General features: G+C 41.0%; 1 protein-coding gene across 1 annotated transcript in view; it reads right to left on the bottom strand.

Moving 5' to 3' along the window:
- cspg5a (chondroitin sulfate proteoglycan 5a) overlaps nt 1–6,489 on the bottom strand; it is a 51,826-nt gene extending 45,337 nt beyond the window's left edge. Inside the window, exon 1 of the mRNA XM_084556820.1 lies at nt 6,332–6,489. Coding sequence (XP_084412946.1) covers nt 6,332–6,428 — 97 coding nt within the window. The 5' untranslated portion in view covers nt 6,429–6,489. The remainder of the gene's footprint in view (nt 1–6,331) is intronic.
- Nucleotides 6,490–18,834: the final 12,345 nt, after the last annotated feature.

The raw sequence follows: 18,834 nt of genomic DNA, 5'->3' as shown, positions 1-18,834 counted from the left end.
GAGCATCTCCAGACATTGAGGTAATGTTGTACTGGGGAATGTGAAAAGAAATGACCACTGTTAATTCTACATTTTCTGACTCACTGTCTCAGTGTTTTGACTTGATCCTGGCTGTTTGAATCAGGACCAGGAGGGAGACGCTGAAGGATGGGCGTCGAAGGTGTTGTGGTCAGGGGAATTTATATGAGACTTCTCAAAACCATGTCTATTTTGTGGTGCAGTATACTGTAAGCCTCCTGCCATTTTACTGATTTGATCACTTAGAACAAACTAATTAAGTGCAGCAAAGGCGCAGAAATTCTTAATTAAATGTGTAAAATCAATCCAACCAGTAAAAACATTTAACCCACCATCAATGAATAAATTAAATTAAATATTAAATAGGAAACTTTTCATAATTTTTCACAATAAAGACAATGCCATCTGAAACCATCTGAAAGCAGCAGGATTCAGGATTGCAGGTCAGCCATCCACCTTTGATTAAAATAAAAATGACTCCGGCTATATAACGTGAAAAACCTTAAACTAGCTGGTTTAACAATAGTCATCTTAATTTGTAATCTTAAACATCTACTATGCAAATTAGAGACCTGTGATTACATTTAGTTTGAGATAATGAGGAAACTTTCCTGTTTTTAAGCCTAATGTGTAACAATAACGCACCTTGTTTGTTAATTAATGCTCTCTTTCTTAACGCATAATATGTACAGTACAGTTTATCTTCTATTTATATTTTTTGTATATTTCCTTATTGTTCGATTTTCCAGACTTATGTGAATGTGTATTTTACAAACCACCACAACAAATTCCTCATATGTGTGAAAGAGAATTCTGATTCTGATTCTGATTGAACTAATGATTTCTGAATCCATGGCCATAACTTAACAAATCTTGTCAGGTGTCATGGTGTCAATTCTTTCATTTTACGGGGCACTGTTTGAGGACAAACACACTCACATACCTCCATGTACAGCACTGTGTGCACAGCAGCGGAGGGAAGCTGGCAGCTGGTAGGTCAGGCCTGTGGCCACCTACGTATGCTAATGTTGGCCTGCAGGCACATCCAGGTGGGAGGATATTACAAATGAGATTAGGATCACTTAATTTCCCAACAAACAGATTTATCTCAGATGAGGTGCATAATAGCTGCTAATTTAGAGCTAGAAAAGTTCCTGTCCCTCCCGGATCTCTCAGTCTTTCTTATAGTGGTTTCATGACTTTTTATTAGTGATTACTTGTTTGATTTTGTCAATCAAATGGCAATAGCTTGTCTGACTAAAAGTAAGTAAAATCAAATCAATGTTCACGTTCCACAGTACAGAAGCTGAAATCAACAAATATGTAATCTTTTTCAATCATCAATAATAACTTAATCTAATAATCTAAAGAAATCAGATTCTTGCCCCAGTGAACTCATGATATCATGGAATCACACGTGTCAGTGCAATGCATTTCAAACTTTTCAAATGACATTTTTGTTTAGTTAAAAAGAGGTAACGAAGGAACAGAAACATAAAAATTAGATTTTTTCACCCCATTTCTCTCTTCATTTTCAGTTACTGAGCAGTCCTCATCTCAAAATGACTTTGTTCACTAGAAACTATGGGTTTTTTTGGTCCCAAATCACTAGTGACAATTGTACAGATAAAATCTTGTCTTTAATCTGAGCAATATTCACCTTCAATTCCTCTAATTGAAGGTGAGTACTGGGTAATTTTCAGGTGGGCACCAGCTTAACTCCCTCCAGTCATTTAGAACTGAAGAGGATATTTGGATGGGTGGTGAAACATCAAGAAAATAGTTTTTGGGACATAAAATGACTGGCATGGCTCGAAAATCTTCACATATATAAATTATGGTGGTCAGAATTGTGTTGAACCACAAAAGTGAAAAGATGGTTAAAGTAAGTGCTAAGAAAGTAAGTGGACCTTTATTAAGATGACCCAGTTAAATACCACACTGAAAAAAGGCATACAGACAGCATGCAACTTGGCGTGTCTCTCATACTCATTTGCTGTCTCAGTGTGGGGAACATTTAACTTAAAACCATTTAACCTTATTACACGGAGCACAGGTCTCATATGTATCGAACAAACTTCTGTACAAAAAAGTCTGGGTGTATTAAACCATTGACAGACTGCACAGACCCTTTTACACCCAGCACACACAGCGATCAGGGTCACTTATCGCTGCCTCATAATGTGTGTCAGACAACTCAAAGAAAGATCTTGCATCTTTCTTGTGAAGACTTAGGACCATAGATCAGGCACAGGCGGTTTGATCATTCTGTCCACATGTTGAAATTTAAGCATGACACAAAAACTAAACATATTTATTTGCATCTCTAGGGAAGACTAACAAAGAATGTGACTGAGTGTATTATGAGAATACGTGGGAAGTGTTTCCATTTGCTGTCACCCTGCTGTCAGAATCCCAATTTTAATTGGGCACGTTATGTGGAACTACAGCAATCTGACAAACTGTCAGACATCAGTATTTGCTGCTCTACATGTCCATGCCTCACTCTCTTCGAAATTAAACGCATTAAACACCAACACAAAATAAAATTCATAAATGCCCACGTAGATTCTGAACACGACAAAAATACAAAGAAAAACAGTAAATGATGCAAGGTGACATCCACATGACCATAAAGGAATAAAGTCACTATTAACAATGCTACAGCTTCTTTCTGGCTTTCAGATTTGATTTAAAACAGTCATAATGTTTGCCCAGCAAACAGCTATATGCTGGAAATAAAACATACCGAGCAGCAAATAAAATCACGATGCAGAAATAATGAATACACTAGTACAAATAATGATGTCATCTACATATTAGAGCTGGTAAAGATACCATTAGGTAGATACCATACTACAGCTATTGCAGTCGCTCTGGACACACACACACACACACACACACACACACACACATATATATACACTGGTCAACCACAACATTATGACCACTGACACGAGATTTAAATAACATTGACCATCTTATGACAGTTCAGTGTTCTGCTGGGAAACCTTTGGATCTGGCATTCATGTGAATGTTACTTAGACAAGTACCACCCACCAAGACCAGACCAGACACCCCCATCCCATAGCTATGACACTCCTTGATGGCACCAGCCATTCCCAGGAAGATGCAGCCTGACACAGACACACACAAAAAAACGGTTTAGGAACAACAGAAAAAACATGAAGAACAGCACAAGGTGTTGACCTGGCCTCCAAATTCATTAGATCCCAAACTGATCAAGTATCTGTGGGATGATCCACAGAGGCCCCTCCCCTCGACCCATAGGACCCAAAGGCCCCCACTAACAACATTCTGTTGCCCAACACCACAGGACACCCTCAGAAGGCCCATGTCCATTCTACATGTTTTGGAGGTGCATGGGAGACCTACACAATATTAGGAAGGTGGTCATAATGTTCTGCTTGATCATATATCACCTCCCCAGACTCACAGAAATGTGAGTGTATGCCAAAATCTGACCAACATTTTGAGCTTAATAAAATTCAAAGCGCAAACTCCTTATTGCGGCTGTTCTGCCGGCCGGTGTCGGTGGATGTGTGTGGTTTCCATGGAGACCAAAAGGAGGAGGATGAGAGAGTGCAAAGCCATTGTTCACCATTAACCAGAGCTGTAGACGGAGTCAATTCTATGATTGTTTATACAGGTTTTGCGATTAAAAAAAAGGCTGGAGTGGCGTAGTGCAGTTATGGAGGGAGGATTTAAAGATTAACAAACTGCACATTAAAGATTATCTGTCAGCGAGCAGATATGTGTCAGCAGGCCAGAGGAGAAAAAACCCAGAGAGAAGGGGGAGGAGGAGGAGGAGGAGGAGGACGACGACAACGAAGAAGAAGAAGAAGAAGAAGATGGAAATTGAGAGGCGGAGATAAGGGGATGTTGCGTACACCCATGAGTTTCAGTGCAGAAACGAACACCGGGAGGCTTTACTCCATCCATCACACATCCATCATCTTAACCGCTCATGAGGGAGGGAAGGAGAGATGATGATGTATCATCAGTATTAAACACACAGAAGGAGAAGGATTGCAAATGGCCACCGCAAAAAAAAGCCAACACAAAATGAGTGACGGTATTCTAGTTGATTGCTGTCAGTTCAGGACAGTCGGCCTTGGTCATCTGAGCATCATTCACAGATGTGGAGCAAGCTGCACTCTCCACACTTCACCGGTTACGCAAGAAGATGTGTGTGTGTGTGTGTGTGTGTGATGATAGTGTGTCTGAATGAGGATGGGTGGGAAGAGGAGGGGTTAGCCCAAGGTTGTTTTATGTTGTCTGCTCCAGATATGCCAAAGTCTTTTTGTTTTACCTCCACCTGAGCAGAAACCTAGGCCAAATTGCTGCTGCAGCGATGATGAAAAGTGACAAACGTTCCTGTTTAGGGTTAAGATCTTAAACAATATTAATGTACTCTTTTAATGAAATAGGAACATTTTGAAAAATGAAATAGGACAGCCAGGCCACCATGTAGCAGACACTCCAGAGAGTTATGCACCCGTCCAGGAAATAGTTCCAGCACATAACTCCAATAGTCTGTTTTACAATTCAATTTTTATTCTATTTTTTTTACAAATAATATATTTTTATGACTTTGAAGTTCCTTGTTTTCAGCGTTCATGCTAAGCTAACCATTGGCTGGTAATCTTCGACAATCAGGTGAAACAATGTCAAAATTTTCTCATTTAAAGGAACTGAGGTCAAATATTCCACACAGTGTTCTTATAAAAAATATGCATAACTAAGTCTGCACAGACGAGCTTTTAAAAACTGGTTAGATGCTTAAATGTATGTCTGTCTAATATTGAATTCAAGGTTTATTTGGGGACCAAATTCCAAAATGCACCTGCCTCTAAAAGAAGAAGAAAAACACCCATACCCACAGAACCACTGCACTCCGTGAAAGGTCTTTCAGACAGAATTTAGAGCTCCACACCATACAGTAAAAAATAAAAATAAATATATGTATTTGGATTCCACCTTAAAATCACACGCCATGATTTTAAATCACCACTACGAGAAGAATCAGTCAGATTATATTAGATTATGACACTAGACTGATTTCATCTCGTGCGTGCTCCTGCATTATTAATCCGACAGTAATGTAGTCTGCCGTGCGCAGTGAATCTCACACAAAGGGACGCGGAAAGAAATCGAAAGAGAGAGAGCCTCCGTGCCTTTTTTAAATGGTTACCCGGCTGTTTTCTCTTTCTTTTCTTCTCTATGTATCAGAATGTCCGTACAGATCCCTTCATGAATTATTCATCGCATCCTCCTCCTCCTCCTCCTCCTCCTCCTCCTCTTCCCCGCCACTAGGCCCAATTCTCGCCTTTGTGTCGCTGTTGTGCCAGTGCGCCTCCAGGGATCCAGTTTACTGCATCGACTGGATGCTGTCACTGTCATTCATTTCTAAATTCCTCTAATAATTCTTACTGCAGTTGCTTATTGTGTGACTGCAGAAAGTACTGATTTAGTGACCTGATTCGTCTGTGACTGCATCCTAAAATGCCGCTGCATTCAGTGTGTGTTGGAATGAGTGTTTTAACCCTCCCATGGTGACTTACAGTCCACTACTCCCCATCACCCAACTAATAGTCACCTTATTGCACGTTTATCTCTTCATGTTTCTCTATGATATTCACATAATATCACCTCACAATAACGTGGCAACTTAAACAATCTTGAATAATGTCTTAACATCCTGTCCTGCAGAGTGTCTGTGGGGTCCATTGGGTTTGCACTGACCCCATTGTTACCTCCTCCGGTGTCTCTCTATGGGCAACATTATGTTCATCAGGATTTAGACAGTGCAATTGTCTCTTTCTATCCTGACCTAATTTTGGTTCATGCCATTTTTGTCTCCTGTGGCACCCATATAAAATCTCCTACAGGGACCTAATGTTCACGAATGAGCCTTCAGTGGTTTAATCACAATATTTTTGTCTCCTGTGGGTCGATATCAAAATTATGAGTGTGATATTAAAATAAGTAAATAATAAAAAGAGACTAATCCATATTTTTGATGTTGAATTCACTTACAAGTGACAAAAATAAAAAATAAAAAAATGAGTCTAGAACAATGTCGCCAAATGACTGAGCAGTAGTTTAAGAGTCAAGTGCTTCCTAACCTATAATCCGAGCATCACTGACCTCCTTTCTGGCTGCCCTGTGGGAGTGCGTTAAGGTACCCTGAATCCACAGAGGGTACGCGCTGCAGCAGCACAATTCAAAGTGAGCGATAAATGTGTAGACTGCATGATTAATCGTGCCCATCTGAAGGGCAGTTTCTTACCGTGGACGGACAACGGGATCAAGTGCAGAGCCAGGACGCACGACAGCAGCGTTAGTCTCCAGCATCCCGTGCAAACACTCGCCTCCTTCCCCTGCATCCTTGCAGTGCAATGACAGCCTAAGATGGGATCAGACGAAAAAGAGAAACTCCTTGGCCTAAATGGTAATTAGAATAAGGACAGAGTTCGAAGTTTGTCGCAAAAGTAATCCGAATGAGTGGATCTGTTGATTTGCTTGCAGTCTAGACTCCAGCCTCTCTAAGCCTCTCCTCCATAACCGCCTGGACTCAGCTGTCTCCTCGTATCCGCCGCTATTTCACTCGCTCGGTACAGCTCAGCGCACTGAGGCTGCTTATGGCTCCATTGCCACAAAACAGCGGTTGTTGGTGGAGGCGGTGGATACTTTTTAGGGGTGGCGTAGAGGGACGCCGTGGATCGACCAGGTTTGGCTCGGAGCGGACCGGTGCTTTGGGTACTTTGAGGCTGAGAGTAAAACAAACGCACGGCGGTGTGCAGCGCGCTCGGCAGTTTTCTCATCTGGGGAGGAGAAAAACGGGATTGTGGATGCCCCCCGCCTTCTCCCTCAGCCCTCCTCCCTTCCCTCCCTCCCTCTCTCATTTCCCAAGACGTTCCCCGTCTTCGCCTTCCTCCATCCTTCCTAAAAGTTTTCCCTTATTTTTTATTCTTCAGTTTTTCAAAGATTCTTTTAACCACATTCCTTTTCCCTATTTTTTCCTACTATTCTTGTTTATTTTATTTCCCTTAGACTTAAAATTATCTCTCTTGAGACTTTCTTTCTTTCTTTTTTACTCATGCTCTTCCTCTCTTTCCTCGCTATATTCTGAAGACATGTATTTCCACGTTCCACAGAAATATTTTGTCAGCCTGCACGTTTTCCCACCCATCTTCCCTCCCTCTTCCTTTCTCCTATCTTCATCTTTCTTTCCCGTTCCCCATAGTTCCACATTGCTTCTTTCTGCTCATAAAACTTTCTGTCCTCCACTTTCCTCTTCCTCCTCTGACTTTTTACCCCCCCCCCCTTCCTTTTTGTACTGTCCACTGCACTTTTCTCATGAGTCCCTTCCCTTTCTCCTTATAAATTCTTGTATTGCTCACTGATCTTTTCCATCCTCCTCTTATTTCCCAAGACACTTCTTGTCCTCTCTCCATCCTTTCCTTCTTCTTTTCCAGTTTCTTATTGCACTTCCAACATTTTCTGCTTCTTCCCGACCAAATTTCCCTTTTCCTTTCCCATGTATCCTTCCAAACATGATCACCTTCAAATTCATCCCTCGCTTTCTCTCTCTGCTGATGAGACAAGTCCCTCACCCTCTTCTTCCCTCCTTACTTCTCTTTCCATCCTTCCATGTCATTAAATTGGCTTCTTCAGGCTTGTTTCCTCCTCCCTCTTTTCTCTAAATTCCTCCTCATCCTCTATCACTTCATTTCCCACCAATTGTCCATCCTTTACTCCTCTTTTACCTCACATATCTTTCTTGTTTCTTTCTTCATCCTTCTATTTTCCTAGCACTTTTTTGTTTCAGGGTATTTTGTCTTCTTCTCCATTACATTATCTTCCTTTCCCAACTTATAGTTTCCTCCTTATCAGTTCCAGAATACTTTTAATCCCTCTTTTCACCTGGATATTCTGGATACTTGGTTTTCCTCTTCCTTTCCTCTGTCCATCATTCCTTCCACTTTTCAAGTCTTCTGTTTTGTGTACTTCTACCCTTACCCTTACCCTTCTTCATCTTTTTATACCTTTATTTCTTATTTTCTTGCCCATAAACAACTCACTCCTTTTTATTCTTCCCTCTCTCATTTCAACACTCTCCCTTTAACATAGTCTTTATTTTATCCTCCCTCTGTTACAAAAAGGGACTCCTCTCCTTCCCCTTTTCTCCTGTCCTTCATTTTCAAAAACTGCTCCTCCTTCCCTTCCTTCCTGGGAACACAACTTCCTCTACCTGCATCCAAAGATGTCCATCTTCTTCCTCTCCTTCTCAGATTTTTTCCTCTTAAAGTTGTGGTTACATCTCCCATCTATTCCACCTGCCTCCTGACTTTCTTTCCCCAAACTTTTCTGCCTCCCTCCCTCTCTCCCTTCCTCCCTTCTCCCTTCCTCCCTCCCTTTCCCATAGGTTTCGGTTATTTGCTATTCATCTGAGAGTGTTGGATCTCAATAGGAGCTCGCACTCCACTCTGGCCACTGTTTTCCAAAGAGAGATTGGTCTGTTTTAAAGGAATCTAACTTCCCTTCATCCGTTCATCCCTGCCTGAGTGCGCGTCTCGATGAGGATGAAGCAGTTTAAGATTATGTAAAAATCACAAATGGAGTTTGATGCAGTCAAAACAACCAGCTTTTTGTTTGATGGTGTGACACAGAGAAGCAAACAAAAGGGGTGGAGGAGAGGTAGGGGGGTATTTGAGTGAAAAGGGGGGGTGGGTTTTTAGGGAAAATGGGTGGGGGGTCGGGGGTTGCACACAGTGATGAAAGCCCAAGGGCCCTGGGGGTAATGATCGTGGTGGGGGTCGTGGGCATTCTTCCACACACAAAAACAGCATAAAGGAAGAGAAAGGCTGGCAACAGGAGACATTTTGAGTGTGTATGTGTGTGTATGTGTGTGTGTGTTCCTTATGTGCATGTGTACATGTGAAAGCAGCAGTGATGCCAGTTAGTTTTTCTTTCTAATGAAATGTTTAGTGGAATAGAAAATGTGTTCAGCGGTTTGTGAAAAGTAGGTCAAGAGGACATTTTGGTGGATTCAATTTAAATGATGCAAAATAATTTCTCTGAAAGAGAAACAGCACATGAAGAATATATATCCTGCCCTAAAATAAATAAAACATCATCTCACTGTATCTTCCTGCCTCCTGCATAGACTCACACTGTCATCAGTTTACTCGTTACGGCCACAATAACAACAATTCATGTTCATTTCTGGTTTGGTCTGAGTTTAATAGACAACCAGTTATACCTATTCCACTGTGTGATGCCAATATGAGCTGACAACAACACTGCCTGCACATAGAAACAATAACAATATGTGTCTAAACCTATTTTGAACTCTTGTTTTGAGATACTTCAGTTGTGTGTCTTCCACCTTGGACTGAAATTAGGTTTCCTCCAATATGTAAGAAAGTCCTATATTCGTCCTTTCATCTACCTTTTCCTCATTTTGTCCCACTTTGTTTGTGCTAAAGCCAACTTAGATAAGCTGTTGTCTTGGCAATACCAACGTTACAATTGATCCTGATGATGATGTGAATGTGTGGACCGAATTTCCTTTCCATCCTTCAAATATTTGTTGAGATATTTCACCCAAAACCGTAAATGATGGCACCACATGAAAAGTCACTAAAGCCATTAGCGTTCACACTCTGAAGACCACAAATATCTGCTAAAGAATTTCTCAATCTATCCACTAGACATTGAGATATTTCCAACTGGATAATTGCGGTGGAGACACAACACTACTATCTACAGGTTAAAACAAGATAAGACCTCTCTGATCCTCAAGGGGATCCATCATTTCACTTAAAATACATAAAAGGTGAAAGGGTAAGGATTGGGAATGCCTTTATCCAAGGCTCCTCGCAAGGCACTCAGGTGTTTCTATAATTATTTAAACTATCACATTTTAGTCAGTCAAAGCTGTTGATAAGATTTTGGCCTGTTGTCTTCTTCTAAGTTGTATAAATATGGTCCAAATGTACAAGAATCTGGATCAGACACTCACATTGATGCAGCTGCTAAAGAGGATGAGAACTGATAATGAGGCGTCTGCATGGGCTCTATGCTGTTGGTACGCTGTAGGTTGGCTCTGTAGTGGGAGTGTGAGCCAACGTTTATTCTATCTGGAAGTGTGCAGCTTTACTCTATTTTGGATTCAATGCCTCTTGTAGGTCTCATGAAAATAATTTTTAATAAAGCTAAACAAACACAGAAACCCACATTTTGCCTCACCAGAACCAATAGAACTTGAAATAACTACTTCTCATGGAAAGAGAAATAGAAACATTCCACCCTTGAACAGCTGCTCAAAAATTAGACAAAGAAAATTTTGAGAAATGGAAAGTGTGTTCTGCATCTTTTTAATGACTTTTCCATTGTCTGGATTTGTGCTAACTGTTAATGCTAGGTTAAGTTTGTCATATTTATTAATCAAGAACAAAGTCGACAGGAGCAAGAACATCTTTTACATTAACATCTGCAGACAGATGTAATTAAAATAGTGACTTGTAAATCAAATTGCTCACACGTGTGAATGCAGTGTTGTTCCATCATTCACAGTATTGGAACAAACAGTGTATTGTAGCGGACCTGGGGTTATTTTATGACCTATATCTCTATACGTGCAGCCTAAACTGTATCTAGACTAATTAGGTCACTCGGATAAATACGTGGTAATGAGAAAAGCATCTGGCATTGAAGCTGAGCACGCTCTTTGCTGCACAAATAGAAATGAGAGTCCTGGTTTGTAGTTAAAGAATAGGTTCAGATATTGTATCTTACAGAGCTGCTGCTGCTGCTGCTTGTTGATTGTATTGCGACTGTGCTTCTCATGTTTGTCTCCAGCTGGATACCTGACGTAGGAGGTTTGCCTCTCGCACTGTACTAAATAAACAAAACTCAGCTAAATTCCTGTTAGGTATACTTGCCACATTATTGTGTTACATGAGCATTTTATAATCTGTTAATGTTGCTCGATCATTATCTCTGGCAAGTTAAGATTTGAGTATGCCCATTCTCACCCTAAATCCACAAGGTATCCCCCACCAGCCCCCATTATGTTGTGATATGGCTCTAGGGTCACAATATAGTGGGGTTCCAAACAAGTGGGATTCCAAAAATAAAGGGTTTATTTCACTACACAAAGGCAGCACGTGACCTTCTGCAGCTGAAAACAGGTGGCGGCTTCTAAGGCCTTTCTAGCCATGCCCTTTTATCTACACCTCCTCAGGCGCGGCTGTTTAGGACAATTAAGCCAATGAACCACCCAAAAATAAAAAAAATAGTTGCACTGCCACTGTAACAGTGGCTATAGATATGTCAGCGTATGTCATATCATCAGTGTATTTAACTGAGATCAGTTAAATACACATATACAGTTTTCATGTTCTCTCTGTGTCTCCAGCTTCCTCCTACCGTCCAAAGACATGCTGGTTAGGTTCATTGGTGAGTGTGAATGGTTGTCTGTCTCTCTGTGTTAGCCCTGTGATAGACTGGAGACCTGTCCAGGGTGTACCCCGCCTCTCGCCTGATGACACCCCCCCGTGACACTTCACAGGAACAAGCGGTTACAGAAGATGAATGAATGAATGAATGTTGCACAGATTACCGTCCATGTGAAGTGTCTGCTGGGTTTCTGGGTATGTGGTGCTTGTATTTGGTCACTGAAGGAGCTTTTAATGCAGGGAATGGGAGATGCTCTTCCAATCTTTAATTTTTAACACACCTTTTTTGGAAAAGAAACAACAACAACAACACATAAAGGGCAGCTTTTGGGTGACTGTTTCTCAGTAGGTAGAGCGGGTTGTCCACAAACCAGAGGGTTAGCGGTTCGATCCCTGAATGAGCCACATGCTGAAGCGTCCTCGAGCAAGACACTGAACCCCCAGTTGCTCCTAGTGTGTGGCACTGGTGTGTGAATGTGTGTGAGCAAATGGGTAGATGTGACTGCAAAGCGCTTTGAGTATCAATAGGTAGGAAGGTGCTATATAAAAACAAGGCCATTCACCATAAACCTACCATTCTATTCCACTCTGACTGATTTTAGAATAATGTCCTTTTCCACTTCATTTCAGCAAAATTCACCACCAACATGAGCAGTGTTCACCAGGTTGTAGTTAGTGCTTTAAACTTTGACAGTAGACAAGATATGTGGACACGTCTTTCTGCAGCACTCATCAATCACCTCTGGCCGTGATTTCTTTAAAAACAGCTGACTTTGTTCCACATATTGTTCATGAAGGCATGGTACTGGATACCCGCTGCAGGTGTATTTCAGCCAGTCAATAACTGTGTCCATAAAATGAATGCATTGAATCTATTTTCCAGGATCTGCTTAATCCTTGCACCACAGAACAAACAACAGAAGAGCAAAACATTAGTCTGTGTGCTTTAAAACAATAGTTTTTGGTCCTGACGGACAGCCGAACAAAGGCCCTGAGGAGACAAGGAGACAAAAAGAAGTGGAGGAGAGGGATGGAAGGAGTAGACAGATGAGGAAGGGAAAGGAGGAGTCTTTGTGTGGCTCCTTCTCTCCATCAGCTCCCGTCGTGCTCTAAACCACTGGCCTACTTTTGCCTTCTCTATTTTTTATGACACTTGCACGTACTCATTGGAACATGCGCACCCACACATAAACACTGACACACACACACACACAGGCGACAAATATGGCCTCATGAGCATGCAGACTCGGCAGTGAAATGTCAGTTGTGGAAACATGCATGACCACACATGGATATGAAAAACAGAAAATGACTAGTTTGCATTTAAACAGTATTTCACACAGTCACCTCTATGTACAGGTGAAATTTACTGTATATGTAATATGTGTGCATGTACTGAATATCCTATAAGTAGCAAACTTCCTGCATTTGCTATTTCACATTATATTGTAAAGACAGAATTATGGGCAGGAGAGTTAGGATGAAGACATGAACAATTGTGCTGATTAAAAGAGATCAGTAGTCTACTAACATGAAACATGATGCTCCACCACCTTACAAAGGTTTTACTGTGTCTACATACACAAAAGAACAAATGTAAGGAGAGCAAAATTATAAAACAACACAGACAATTATCTAAGAAAAATGTGTATACCTATGTTCTCACAGAGTACGTGCAGGCTGATTTTCCTTGACTCTGAACTCCAACTTATCTCATGTGATGCAGCACTCCATCACCCTGTTTCTTGACCACGCTGGCCTTAGAGAGCCTTGAGGTGAGTTTGGACTAATTTTCTTGCAGAAAGACTAAGTATGATCTCTCAAATTTGGGATGGTGGGATGATGTCCTCCTCCGTGCATCAAGGTTCAAGGTTGGAACCACATGCTCACTGACCTGGCGTTTCATGGTTTGAGTAGCTTTCTTCTTCTTCTTGATCCTTCGCAGTAGGCTACTGGTTTCATTTCCATCTGCACTTGTGACGGATTTCTTCCGTCCTGGTTACTGTCATCTCCTCCTGATCCTCTATCACTACACTGTTTGCCTCCTCTGTCTCAAACTCAGCTGCCACCTCAAGTTCTTCTGGAATGCATAGAACCTCTCCACTGTCCCTCTCTGAATCTAATAACAAAGCAATCACATTTGAACTCATTTTATGTATTCTCTTATGCATTCCATACAACCTAGATCTTACATATAAGACATAAATTTGATGAAAACCTCCTACTTTCAATTAAAAACACTCTTAATTTCTAAACTCACCATCTATGCCACTGGTCTCATCTGCCTCATTTCCTGAATTCAAGGAGTCAAGTTCAGATAACTCTCCATTTACAAGACAATTCGGGGAAGTCTTCGAGTCTACAAGAAAATTATGTACAAAATAATAATAATAATAATAATTATACATTTTATTTATAAGTACCTTTCAGGACACACAAGGACACTGTACAAAAACAGAAAGACACAAAACAAGACAGAATATACATTTAACATTTTATAAACATGAATAAATACACTGTGATATCATACTTTACCTTTGAAAAGCTTATAGGTATTTTGTTTCTTTGCCTACTGATACTAAATGAGTGTTGGCTAATATTGCCCAACTCCTGTTGTCTATTGCCATGGACATCAAAAAAATCCTCTTAATTAATGATGAGTTATATTCAAAATAACTTGAAATAGTAACTTGTAACAGTTAAGATTATGCTGAGAGCAAATTTGTTTGGCTAGCATGAACATAAATTCATATTTTGGATTGAAAATGGGCACTTACTCATCCCTCTCTTCAGTAGCTGGGTCATGCTGGTCTTGTCTGATGTCTGTCACTCTTTCAGAGCATGCTCAAAGTCATGACTCGATTGTGATTGGATAATCAGGATCCAAACAGCAACCAGCAATGCTGACAGGAACAATTAAAATGTTTTGCCAGTCATACTTGGCATTTATTTTGACACTAGGTTACAATTTACATTATAAAAAATATATGTACATGAATTAGAACCACATTTTTGGTAAATGCCAGCTGCTTATGGAAAGAAAAATTGAACCCAAGCTGTTTCCTCCCAACAAAACTCTAATTTACTTCTCTATAAGGTGTGAAGATGGTTGAGGCTATAAGCTTGCAAAGCATCTACAGTCATTGCTGAACCAGTGACCTGCCAGACAAATCGTCAGGTGCCGCCGGCTCTGTAACTATGGAGCAGTCGCTATGGCAACAGGCTCCTCCAACAAAAGGGCAAGGACCTGTGGCGTTTCAGCTGCTGCAGGATTTAAGGAGCACACACAAGCACAGTACACACACAGCTGGATGCACTCGGTGTTCAACAGTGATGAAAACACACAGAGATACGGCAAATGATACAAGCAGCATGAAACACACATGAAGAGCCTCCTGGAGTGACAGTTTTATCCCAACAGAATATTTCTATTTAAGGACAAGACTCCAAAATATCTTGCATTTACAATATAATGAAGTTATTATAATTTAAATTCAGGGACAAGACCACACCCCATGTCTCAACCCTCCCCCTGTGAGTTGGTCTCAGTTCTCAACGCCCACCCTCCCCATCCCTCTCTTTTCTTCTATTCCTCTTACAGGAACAAGGGGGACATGGAGCCAAACGCCCCTGAACCATGTGCCCTCACTCCACCGTAGAGGAACCCAGGGAGTCTCAGTCTCAGGGTTCCTCTATGATCATCCATCTATGCATTCAGCCCCTTTCATGCTTTTTACTCTTCTCATCCCTCCATCAGTTTCCCTCATGTTGTGTCTACCAATAAACTTCCCTGTATCAATTAAGGCGTGGTCTTTGTTAGATGACATGAGACACGGTGAGATAATCCTTTATTTATCCCACAGTGGGGATGCTATAATGCTATATACTACGCAATTCATCATCCTACCCAAGTGTCCAGATTATTTGAGAAATTTACGCAAGCACAAAAGTAATGTCACTTGTACATACAAGCTACTTCCTGCTACTCCCACAAAGCACTAGGCCGAACTCTATTTGCATGTGTTTAAGTTTGCAGTGTGTTGAGCTCTCCAGGCCACCATAGCATGGATCCCTTTGCCTCTTCATCATGCAGTCGCCTGCTAATGCTAAAAAAGTATAAATAAACAAACCTGCAAGGATGCAGTGATTTCTTTTAGATAAATGATTTTAAATTAAAGCTGCAACCCCTCACACAACTAAATCCATCAGCACTCATGCTATTGTATATTTTGTTTTTGTCTGAGTCTCCTCAAGTTAACACGTGAATATGGGTTTGCATTTCAAACATGAGCATGTCTCTATAATGTGTGTTTACATACTGTACGTGAACGCTCTCTTCCCCCAGAATGTTTCATAATTAACATGGTCGCTCCCTCCGGCCTCCCTCATGTGCACTGAATCTGCCACTACTTATAATCTTTACACTGCAACTCAACCGTTCTTTTTCTTCCTCTGGTTTTTATCTGTCCATTTAGTCTTGCTGATGCTCTCAACACAGATTTCACTTTTACACCGGTGAATGCAGCACAATAACCCGTCCCCAGTTGGCATCTATCTCATGGCCTTGTGAACCCACGAGTTATATTTTGTTTTGGTGGATATTTTGTGTTGTTTCTGTAAGATGAGTTTTGGCAGTGCACACAGTATAATGTTTGGCATATGTATAGAGCGACACACAAAGCAACTTGCTTTCAAAATCAGTCGAGCGGATAATTCTATACACAGAGAACAAAGGCATCCTAGCCACACAGAAACCTCAGTGTGCAGTTCCTTGAATGTCAACTTGAGGCTAGCTCCAAAAGTGAACCGATCCCCATAGACATGTTAAAAACTTCACAGCAGCAATAAACATGTTTGCAAATCCTGGTACAAAAACTCTTTTGGTCTCTGTGGCAACTGTATGGGGGAACATTTTCAGAAAACTCACCTGTTTAGAATATATTGAGGCTTAAAGTGGTGCATTATTAAGGACCGCTCAAGATGACTATAGCTCAAGAGAGAAGAGCCATGGATTCAAAGTAGCTGGCTGTCTGGACACATGCTGGGGCTTGATCAACCCCAGTGGAGTCACCTGGAGGAGGGTGTATGAATTTGAAAGACCCAGAACCCATGGAAATGGTATTCTCTGCAGGATAACACCCCCTGCAGCAAAACAAATGGTTCAGGAATGGCATGAGGAACGACAAGTTCAAGGTTAACTTGGCTTCCAAAGTCTCCAGATCTCAAACCAATCGCACATCTGAGGGATGTGTTGGACAAACAAGTCCGATCTATGAATGCCGCACCTTACAACTTTGAGGATCTGCAGCTAACGTCTCTGTGTTCAAATACTACAGCACACCATCCAACCACCTCACTCAATATTAGACAGCTAGACAAAATGCTTTGGTTTACTGTGTATTCTTAATATATGTATCACCTATTCCTGCGCAACAAATTTCACTTTGATACATCAAGTACAAATTTATTGTGAATACTATTGCACTTTTACATAAGTAGTGGAAGCTGAGTTTCCAGGAAGGAAGGAGGAACAATCTCAGGAAAAATGAAAAAGAGGAGTAAAGAAAATGGAGACAAAATCATTTTTGAAATGGAGGGAGGACAAAAATGAAAAGGCAAAAGTTAAAAGGACAATGTAAAAATTATGGATTAATTGAGTGGATGAATAGAAGATGAGAGAGCTGTTTATGGAAAAGAGAAGAAGAAAAAAAGTAGGTATTAAGAATCTTGGAAGATGAAGAATGTAAGTAGAAGGACAAGAAACAGAAGACTTGAAAAGTGGGAGGAATGATGGAGAGAGGAAAAGCAGAAGGTAAGCTAAACATTAAATATGAGAAACGCTGGAAATCTCATTCAGCCAAGTGACAGCACTGTTTTTAGCCGTCAGTATATTTCATTTTCAGAGAAGTAACATCAGTCGTGGCTTTATGATGCAGGCATCACAAAGAAAAATAGAAGAACAATTGTCAGCAAGCGCGTCAACCATGTTACTTTCCTCCAGTAGCTACGTATTTAAAATAAAAGCGGAGGAGAAACCTCAAAGAACAAGAGACTCATAGGTATACTGTAAATAGAGATCTGACGTCAGCAGTATTATGTTGGACTGTGAAAACACAACACTGTCAGTAAAAGGTCAATGTTTGGGTTCAAGTGTCAAGTTAAAATGCCCTTGTGTGAAACACAACTCTTCTCTGTGTGTCAGATATTCTTAGTATGCATCAGCAAAATGTAAATTGATCAGTTTGTGCTGCCTCTTTGGCAGACGACTGGGCTGGGAGTTTCTGCTCTGGAAACTAGTCCAGCAGCAGCAGCTTGGCAGTTTGTGAGTTAGACTGGATGTCCGTTTGAAATGCACTGAGTTGACATAAAGAGAACCCGTTAAATAGATGTTACCTTAGTATTAGAAGTTAAGGCATGTTCCCAAACTGGCTAAAAGGAGCTAAACATGTTAGCTTCCTGCCTCACAAGAAAATAAACTGAAGATGCACCATCACTGTTCCCACAACTGATGAGTGTCGTCCTCTTCCCTGCTCATCTGGCACCAAACATCCCAACCCCCACTCTTCTCTTCCCACCCCACCATGGGAGTAATCACCCTCTGGCCCCCTCTCATCCCTCTCAATAACACACTCATGGTCAATCTGCTGGACGGAGAAATCCCCCCTTCTCGCCAGATTACAGCGACGGGCCGACCCGGATTAGGTTTGAAATGGCGACAGGACTCGTGTTATTCTTATCATCTCCACTTTGTGTGTGCACACACAGATGCCACGAACTGAGCACTAAGCAGCAAAAACAACCACACCAAAAACATGTTTCCCTCACCCATCACCTCCCAAGCCAGGCAAAAAACATGTCACAGGGATTTATGTAGTAAATTTGATTTAGAAACATGGAATTCTAAAGCCTAAATTAAATTTGCAACCTAAAATCTTGAAGTGGTTCATTTAACTGAGAACTGTGTACCGAAAGCAAACTTTCTGTGTTCAACAGCTGTATATAACGATTGTAGGACGTATTTATGAAGGTTAAACAATCCATTTTGTAGCCCAAGTCCAATATGAAAAAGACAAAAAATGGACATGGAAATAAAAAGGATTCAAAGAAATTATACAAGTCTGCTGAGATGTCATCCTTTTTCTTCCGTGCCACCAATATAAGCCTACTGATACACGTCAAACTGTGTAATTTACACCCTGTCGATGCATTGTGTGCAAATGTTTTTGTAGCAACGTCCCAAATCCCGACACAAAAGCAAGATAATCTGGTGCAGATGCAGCTTGTGGAAAAGCATGGGCAGGAAGTACAAGAACAATGCTCAACTTTA

Source organism: Chelon labrosus (assembly GCF_963514085.1).
Source record: "Chelon labrosus genome assembly, chromosome: 12".
Classification (NCBI taxonomy): domain Eukaryota; kingdom Metazoa; phylum Chordata; class Actinopteri; order Mugiliformes; family Mugilidae; genus Chelon; species Chelon labrosus.
This window is presented reverse-complemented; position numbering and strand designations above follow the sequence as displayed.